Here is a 9,965-nt window from a genome sequence, read left to right on the forward strand (position 1 = left end):
GTGACTTGTATGTCTTTGAAACTGAGTCCACCCACTAAAGCCCTTTTCTGTTATATCTAGTGAAGCAGGGACAAATGGGAGCAGAGAATTCAAAATTTACATTCAATTGACAAGTCCAAGAAAATGTGAAATGATCTAAGCATAGAAATCCCAACTAGAAAGTTTAAAGAAGTAGGTTTTGAGTCTTTCCTTTTTTTTCTCTTCCAATATACAAAAGTGTTGTCTTTTATTTATTTATTATGTGTCCAAACCGAGTAAATTCTCTATTTTGGCTTGATCATTTGTTTGTCCATATGAACATAACTAGCCCTATTATGGAAGTGGATCTTCCCTCTCTCTCTCTCCCTTTCCCTCTCCCTCTCCCTCCCTCTCTCTCTCCCTCCCTCTCCCTCTCCCTCTCCCTCTTTCCCTCTCTCTCTCTCCCTCTCCCTATCCCTCTCCCTCCCTCTCTCCCTCTCTCCCTCTCTCCCTCTCCCCCTCTCTCCCTCTCCCTCTCTCTCTCCCTCTCCCTCTCCCTTTCTCTCTCCTCCCGCTCTCTCTCTCCTCCCCTCTCTCTCTATCCCTCTCCCTCTCCCTCTCCCTCTCTCTCTCCCTTTCTCCCTCCCTCTCTCTCTATCCCTCTCCCTCTCCCTCTCCCTCTCTCTCTCCCTTTCTCCCTCTCTCTCTCTTATAATTTAAATATAAATATTTAATTTATTCTATTAATTTTTCATTTTCTTAAAAAAATATTATAAAATAAATTGTATGATTTTTTTAAATTTATTAAAATAAAATTGTTATGTAAAATTGATATGAAAATTTTAAATGATTTTCTCGGTATATTTAAATAAATATTAAAAAATATTAAGTTCTATAAAATTATAAACTTTTTAAATAAATATTAAATAATTACAAACAATTAATTTTAATTCAAAATAAATTTAATTAATTAAAATATTTATATAATTATAAAATTCTAACATTTCTTTAAAAAAAGTAACAAAATATTTTAAAATTATAAAAAATTAAAAAACTATAATTCAATGTAATTAAAATAAGGGTTAAATATGTTTTTAGTCCCTAAACTATCAAGCAAATTTTTTTTTAGTCCCTCTTTCAAAGTAAGGTACATTTTAGTCCTCCTCCTTCAAAAAAACCTTAATTTTTGGTCCTCCCGGGAGGATAAAAAATTGAAAACAACAAAATTTAATCAAAATATAAATTATTAATTAATTAAAATAAATATATGTATTGTAACATCCCATTTTTAATAGTAAAATACTACTAAAACGAAATATTACATATAAGATAATGGACCCACTGTATAAAAAAAACAAACCTACAAATGACAATCTCTACACTTGTAGAATCATCTGACTTCCCAACTTCTTCATCCTCACCTCCTATTGGAACAAGTGGGAAAGACTGTATCCCTAAGGTCACATCATTTAGGTGATTATCGCAAAGAGAAACAACACAAAACATATAACACAGAAGCAAGGGTAAGCTAGATATCAAAGAAATCATATCACATTTATAACATAGCATACATAAATCATTTATATCACATACATCAACCCAAACATCTTAACATATAAAGACCTAGACTGACTATCCAAATTTAGTATGAATGTCGAGCTATGACGGGTCGTGCTTATGGTGGCCTCTACTGCTTTGCAAAGTCATTGCCAACGGGTTTCACCCTACCACACTCACAAGGTTAGTCTGTTCCAGACCTTGGAGCATACTGGAAGCCCCCAAGACTAAGACCTCTTGCTACTCCTTACCACATGTGTCAATCCTCTCTACTTGAGAATGAAAAACCATTGGAGTTCAGGATAACCCCCAAGACTGAGCTCCCTGCATTCATACTAATGATACTTGAATCTCACCAAGAGATTCCACTTTGAAACATACTTACACAACTTTGAACACCTTTGAAACCATGTGCACATGCCACTTTACTTTCACATTGAATACCAACATATATCATCTTTAATCATACATCAAATACATACATAACTTCAAGAATAAACCTTCATAAAATACTATAAGGATTTCTACACCATCCTCAAAGTCAAATCATAGCTTAAACTTATCATAATTCAAAAAAGATTATGGACTAGTCACTCAGCGCACCAAACTCGTTGTGCGAAAGCATATATAGCGGGTTCTGCTCACTCACCTCTCGCTCAATGGGGAGTTCGCTCAGTGGACACCAACTCGTTGTGCGAAAACAGAAACAGTAGGTTCTGCTCACTCACCTCTCGCTTAGCGGGAGTTCGCTTAGCTAGAAGTGTTCTTCTCGCTCAGCGGGGAGTTTGCTCAGCGAGACTGCATAATTCTGCAGCACTAAAACTATAAAACTTGCACTACTCAACCCCTCAAAACCTATTTTATGCATCTTTCCCAACTTCTAACACTCGTAGATTGTATTATACACTTAAATGGACCTAAACAAATGTATCTAAACCAACCTAAACCCATTTTAAAGTGATTGATCACAAGATTCTAATCCAAATTTAATTAAAACCTCACTTTATAGACCTAAATTGAATTCTACCATTTATAGCTTATTTTTAAAAAAACTTAGGGACTTCAACAAGTCCCAGATGACTTACTAACACTCTCTAAAAGGATCATTTAAGAACAAAACCCACAATTCAATTTCTCACTATTCCAAACCCCCAAAAACTAGTTCTAAACTAAGTTAAACTATACCTATCCACCAACAAACACTCTTACATCATATTTCCTTCATTTCAATGCTTAGCCAAATCAAAAAACATCTCATAACATATCCAAACTGCCTCAAACCACTTTACCATCCTTCTCTCACCATTTCACTACCTAAGACCTCCTTTTTCTTTCAAAACACTACTAAACTTCAACTATAAACCTCACTTTCACTGTAGTTCAGATTTCAATCCTTAATATACATCAAACAAGCTCCAATCTACCTCAAGGCAATACCTAAACAATATTAGTTCACTCTAGAAACCCTCTATTTCTCAAACTCACTCATGCAAGCCCCTCCTCTTAGACTTAAAAACTCAAAGATGTAACCATTTCTCATCAAAACCACCTTTAATTTAGTTTCTAATACAACACAACTTCATCAACCACATTCGCAACAGTATAACATATCAAGAGCACACAATTACAACTACACTCAACATCATTCCATCCAAATTAACAATTAAACACACTTATAAAACACCCAATCATAGTAAAGTAGTTTCTAGAGAGATGATACGTTTTAAAATAATGAAACTCGTTTATAACAAACTATTTATAATAAAACCGTTTAATATTAAAATAATTGAGTCTCACTATTTTTAGACTATCACCACTTCTAAAAATACCATTTTTTGGAGTTTTACATGTATCAAATAATAAAATTTATTAACAATAAAAAATTATAATGAAATAAAATTTAAAAAGTGAACCTGGATGTAGAGAAAAACCGAAGCTAAATTAAAGAAAGCAAAGAAGAGAGAAATTGAGATAGGAAAGAGAAACAACAGTTTCTGAAGAAAAAGAAAATTGTTAAACAATCTGCTAAAAAATTATTTTCCTTTTATTAAAATATAATAATATTTTAATTACTTTTAATTAAGAGTAGAATTGTGTTTTTTGAAATATTCGGAGGTGGATGCTTGAAAGTGCAGGGTTACCCTCCAAAATATATGTAAAAAAATTTGAACACATTATACATTAATTAAGTCAAAGATTAAATATCATTAAATTGGGGAATAAATATCAGGTAGGTTTAATATAATATTATTTAATATCTCTTACCAAACTTGAGAATAGTGAAAATCCCAGTAGCTTTTATCATATTTGGAGACGGCCACTGCATTACTATTTGAGATAAGACAATTATCTCTGGCAAAGCCAAATATGATAAGATCAACAAAGGTGCTTCAATCATCACATTCAAAAACAAACAAGTACGTGGAAGGCCCTAGAAAAAATTATACTATAACTTATAACACTTATAAAGAGGGAAACAATAAGCTGCCAACCAACGAATTGGTTTAGTTATAGTAACGAAATAAGAGAAAATTAAAAAATATTTAAGGCCATACAATGCTTTTTTTCAGTTTATACACATTATCAGGAAATCTGAAATCTTCAAATCAAGGAGATTGACTAACATATACCTCTTCTTTTATAAAACTATTTAGAAATGAACTTTTTACATACATTTGATACAGTTTAAATTTCATTAATGATGCATAAGCAAGTAAAAGTTTAATTGCTTCTAACCTAGCTACAGGGGCATAGGTTTCATCATAGTCTATACCTTCTTCTTGACAGTATCCCTTTGCAACTAGTCTTTCTTTATTCTTTGTGATGTTTCCATCTTCATCTAGCTTGTTTCTGAATACCCACTTTGTGCCAATGACTTGATAATTCTCTTTTCTAGGAATGAGTTCCCAAACATCATTCCTTTCAAATTTGTTTAGCTCTTCTTGCATTGCAATGCACCATTTATCATCTTGAAGAGCTTCTTTTATATTTTTGGGTTCTATCTGTGACATAAAGGCAACAGTTAAACAAAAATTATTCAGGTTGTGTCTAATAGTTGCCCCTTTTGATATGTCTCCAATGATTTTGTCCAAGGAAAGGCCACATGGTTGTTGATAGCTCTTAGGATCAACTTCTTGATGTCCAATTGGAGTTTCCATAGGATTGTTTTCATTTAAGTACATCTTTTCAAGAGCTTCCCTTAAATAATCCTCATTAGCTGCAATTGTTTTGTTTGACTCAAAAGGGTTCACCTCAAGGTCCACAAAGGTCCACAATTTCAATATAGGTCCTTGGGGTTAGTACATGCAAACAATCATCATTTAACAATTTGTACCCATGCATACTTTCCATTTGGTACTCCAAAATTTTTAATGTTGCATTTGTTAAAAGTATGACCATGCTTCATGCAATAAAAACAACAAACATCATGCATCTTATTTTTCACAAAAATGCCTTTTTCAACCCAAACTCTACGAGTTGTTTTAACATTAGGCTTCTTATGATGATGCATGTTCTTATTTTTAATATTGCTCTTTCTAAAATTATTTTGAGCATGTGGGGTAGATTTGGTTGCTTAGCAAGCAAGTTTTCAAGTATCTCAATGTCAAACATATGACTCCTACAAGATAAACATTCAACAGGTTTTTCATTTTCATTAAATTCAGACAATTTAGTTTCAAGATTACTAACTTTATTTCTTAGTATGACTTCTTCATCTAATGCATTTTCATATTTCAATTTCAACTCATTAAATTCTTTCTTTAACTTTTTATGAGCAACATCAAGTTTTTCAGATTCATTTATCAATACAAAGAAAGCTTTTTGCAAATCTAATTCACTAGACTCAAAGCTAGAATCACTTACCTGACTTTCACCATCTTCTAAGTCAGCCATTAAACACAAATTTGCTTCCTCATCTGATTCACTTGAGCTTGAAGAACTAGAAGCATTTTCTTCCCATGCTATATAAGCCTTCTTCTTTTTGAGAAATTTTCTTTCTTTCTTTTCTTCACTTCTTTTGTTCTCAGGACAGTCGATCTTTACATGTCCTTTTTCTCCACATCCATAGCACTTGATGCTTGATGGAGATCCTTGATTTTCCTTTCTTTCTCCTCGGAATTTATCCTTTCCTTTTGCTCTCATGAACTTAGCAAACTTCTTTATCATGAGGCTCATGTTTTCCTCATCATCAAAGTCATCATCATCATTTCTTCTTGAACTTTTTCCTTTTGAAATTTCAGATTTGAAGGCTAAGGTCTTCCTCTTACCTTGATCCTCCTCTATAGTCAATCTATATAGCTCAAGCTCGTGTTCACAAAGCTTTCGAAAAAGAATCGCCATTGACATTTGGGAGAGGTTTTGTGACTCTGAGATGGTTGTCAACTTTGGTTGCCAAGACCTGTCCAATGATTTCAAAATTTTCACATTCAATTCATCAACGTCAAAGGTCTTACCAAACCCTGTCAAGTGGTTCACAATGTGTGTGAAGCACTTTTGAACATCAGAAATTGTTTCTCCAGGCTGCATCCTAAACATCTCATATTCATGGATAAATGTGTTCTTCCTTGTGCGCTTTACATCATTAGTACCCTCATGTGACTTTGAGGACCTCCCACATTTCTTGTGTTGTCTTAAAACATAAGGTTTAATCATCTTCTATGTCCCTATTTATGTAGGATAATCTCAAATAGGTCCTTCTATTATTCGTGTTCTTAAGTAGGTCCTTATTCATGTAAAATTGAATCAATTTGATCATTGCCGTCAATTTTGGGGTAACAGCAATAAGATTAAGTGAGGTAAGATGCTGGCTTTACAAATGTGAAACACATGTCAGAGTTATGTGGAATTTAATTATTTTAAATTTTAAAAAATTATCTTCGACGACCATAGACCCTAGTTACATTTCACTGGTGTTGTCTATCATAGGTAGAGAAACGTCCGTAAAGACGACCGTCACTAGAAAGCATGAGAACTTCAAAACTCAAATTCCTAAAAAAGTTAATCAGCCTGTGAGAGAGAAAATGAACAATTTTTTTCTAGAAATAAACAACATTAATTTCCCATTGGAATTGTCTGGTGAAACAAAATAAAAAAAAGAAAAAAGAGGAGAGAGCATTAGGGATAAAGAAACAAGTTTTTCATTGGAAAGGGAAGGAATTTGCATGAATCTTTTGTGTCTGACTGTTATAATTTGATCGTCATCGTCCTTCATTTTGATCTTACCCTCCATGTTCTCCCTGTCTTCGTCCTCCACAACAATGTCTTCCGTTTCCCTCTTCCCACTTTCTCTGTCTTTGGTTCTTTAATAATAGCTTCAAATTGTGTTAAACCAATTGGGGCGTAGAAAGATCTTATTTTGAGCCTTCCCGCAATCACCCACTTCAAATTCAATTCTGGGTTGATTTCAATTTCTTCAAAGGTGGCAAGCAGTGTGTTTATATTTGGGGTAAGTCTTCAATTTGTGGTATTTTAAATTCAATGTTTATGAATGACTGCCTATTTTTTCCTTTGCCATGTTTTGTTTTTGTGAGTAGTGTTGTGTTGATTTTGTTGTAATTGGATTGTTTGAAACCATGTGAAGGTTGTTGTGATGATGTGGCAATGAGGTTTGCGACAGAGAAATGAAGGGTGTTCAGGGGAGGAGCGATAAGCTTCAGGTTGCTGGCACTGTGAATCCGAGGAGCCGTTTGCAAGTTTGGTTCATCCGAGCGTGTTCAAGCATTGTGCTTTGAACATGTCTGTTTCAGCTAGTGATTGTGAGTGAACTATGGCGTTCCCATTTCTTTTTGGGGATTACAAGTCGAATACATCAAACAACCTTGGAGTGCTCCTCGAGAGGCACACCAGACACTCGCCGTCGATCTCCTTGGAGTGCTTCTCTTTCCGGTACTTAACGCCTCCGTCAACGCTGGGGAGTTCGATCTCACGGTGGGAGGCCTCTAACGCGACGGAGGGCTCGCTAGAGGAGGGATCCCAGTGGTGGCAGTGCGAGGGGCAATCGAAGGCGAAGATAAAGGTGTAAATTAGCGTCGGGATGGTCACGACGGTGAGGAGGAACTCGAGCGGGAGAGATCAACAGAGCTGGGAGGGTCGAGAATGGCGGCGGCGAGAGAAAGCACTACAGGAAATGTGCTGATTACCGAAGGCATATTACTGACGGCCTTCAATCCTTTGGTAAGGGTCATTTACCGAAGGCTTTTCCGATGGCTCTCATTAAGTTTTTTACCGAAGGTCATGAGCTGGTGACATAACATACTGGCGGTCTTTGGCCTTCGGTAATGTCCGCAATAGTTTAAGTTCTCGAATTGGGTATTCGTTCCCATTTACTCAGAATTTCCCAGTTTTCTCTCTCCTTTTCCGTCGTCTCCAGCTCCCCACCCCTTTCCTTCCTCATTGTGCTCGTGCCGTCAATTAACGGTGTTGTTGTCGTCTCCGCAATCTTGTGGTGCTCTCGTCTCCGTTGCATGGTTGGTTCATTGACAACGGTTTGGGGGTTGGGTGCTAGGTTCGATGACGCTGCTTTGTGGGTTGTGGTGGTTGGTCGTTTGTGCCGATTTGGGGGTTTTGTGGCGGTGTTGTGGCGGTGTGGCGATGGTGCTGTGGCGGTGTGGCGATGGTGCTGGGGTGGCGTGACGACGGTGTTGTGGCAGCGTGACTAGGTAAGAGGTGTGCTCTGAACTTGTGAATGAACTGTGTGAATGAACTGTGTGCAAATGTATAATGAAAACCCTTAATTCACTTCCATTCCAAATGAAAGAGGTGTGCTCTAAACTTGAATTTCACTGAAACAAAGATTAACAAAAGTAATGAATTAGGCATTGGTGTAACTTCATTGTGGTTTGTGTTGTGATTGCCTTAGGCATTGGTGTATATATTGGTCATATGATGTTCTTAGAAACTTTACTGACTCTTGTAGACGGAGGTCTAAAAGTGAAAAAAAAAGCTTAGCAGATTTCATCTGTTACAGCATTACCCGGGTCATTGCTGATATCTAATCCATAGTTATGATTTCATCTTCTCTGCTTCCAAAACACTTTTTGCACTTGGCTTCCTATCATTGGCTGGTAAAACCCTTTTCTATGAGTCTTTTTGTCACTTGTAGCACCCACAAGAACCTAAGATAATGAGAAACTGTTACCATGTCATCAACCAATGGTCCAATGCTGCTTCACCAAGAAATACAACCAAACTTATGCCAATAAATGGTAATGAAAACAAAGCAAAACCATTCTTTAAATGGGATTTTAGACACTCAAACATACCTGCCCTTAAGGTTAAATCATAATGCTTGCTTCCAATAACATAGTTTATAAGTGCTTATAATAATATTGTAGCTATCCATCAAAAATAGGCTCATCTATTTGGTAAGTGAATTCAGTGGACACCAAAATCACATAAATGTAACTTTTTCTATGATGATCACTGTGATAGCAACCCCTTTATGTTTGAAGTATAAGTGACAAATTATAAAGGGTTGCAAACAAATCTAAAAACAGAAAAAGAATGTAAAATAGATGACACTCAAAGTGAAAGACAAACCCAAATCACATCCACACAAGTGAGAGCACATGGTATGGTAGTTAGTTAAAGAGTTCCCAATTGAACTTGGGAAGACCTGAACTATTGGACATTGGGGGTGGTGGGGGAGAGGATGTGGATTGAACAGGGATTAATGGTGGGGCAAAATCAAACAATTCCCAATTTGTGGTAACTACAACTCCTGAGGTGGAATTCCTTGAGGGTTGATGTTGTTCTTCATAGTAAAGTTCTAGGAAATTTTCATTTGAGTTCCTTGGTTGTTTTTGTTGTTGCTGTTCCTTAATTGGTGCTAAGGGTAATCTCTTATGTCCATTTGAGTGCTTTTCTTGTTGCTCTAAATCTGGTCCCAGTTTTTGGCCATTTGAATGCTTCTGTTGATGTTGCACTGGTGCATGGTGTCCATTGCTACTAGGCAAGGAATTCTTAATCTTCAACAAATCCAGAGTTTCAACATACTTTTGAACTCTTTTTACCTTCAAACTTAATGTTTCATTAACATTAGAACTAGAAGTGCTTAAACAAATGTAATTTGAGATACACTGATAAACAAAAATGAGTAAAATGCATCTCAGTATCTGGCGTTACCTGAATTTTCCTCTTTAATTTCACATCCCCTTCAACCATTATACCATCTAGTTTAAGCAATTGATCCATTCCTATCCTTCTTCACTTCTTTCACCAAATTCACCTTAAAACCTACATAAAACACTGAAATCAAGCATAAACCTGTCCAGCTCTCTTATTTCTAAAAATATAACCAAAAGCATGATTTCAAGCTAGTTTCTAAGTGTTAAAGGTTGCTTTTAGTATCAAATTTAAGCATGAAAGTAACAGTTTTTCAACTGTTATCACAACCCCAAACTTAAAGCTTTGCTTGTCCTCAAGCAAACAAAATGTAACTCAATCTTCTA

General features: G+C 35.8%; 1 protein-coding gene across 1 annotated transcript; it reads right to left on the minus strand.

Moving 5' to 3' along the window:
* Positions 1 to 9,095: 9,095 nt before the first annotated feature.
* On the minus strand, positions 9,096 to 9,708 carry LOC108340180 (BAG family molecular chaperone regulator 1-like). The gene is made up of 2 exons (XM_017577395.1): positions 9,640 to 9,708; positions 9,096 to 9,527 (listed from the first exon to the last, which is right to left on the minus strand). Exons 1-2 carry the CDS (start codon positions 9,706 to 9,708, stop codon positions 9,096 to 9,098), a joined length of 501 nt encoding a protein of 166 aa, XP_017432884.1.
* Between the last annotated feature and the right edge of the window lie 257 nt (positions 9,709 to 9,965).

This window comes from Vigna angularis, chromosome 5, assembly GCF_016808095.1.
Source record: "Vigna angularis cultivar LongXiaoDou No.4 chromosome 5, ASM1680809v1, whole genome shotgun sequence".
NCBI lineage: Eukaryota > Viridiplantae > Streptophyta > Magnoliopsida > Fabales > Fabaceae > Vigna > Vigna angularis.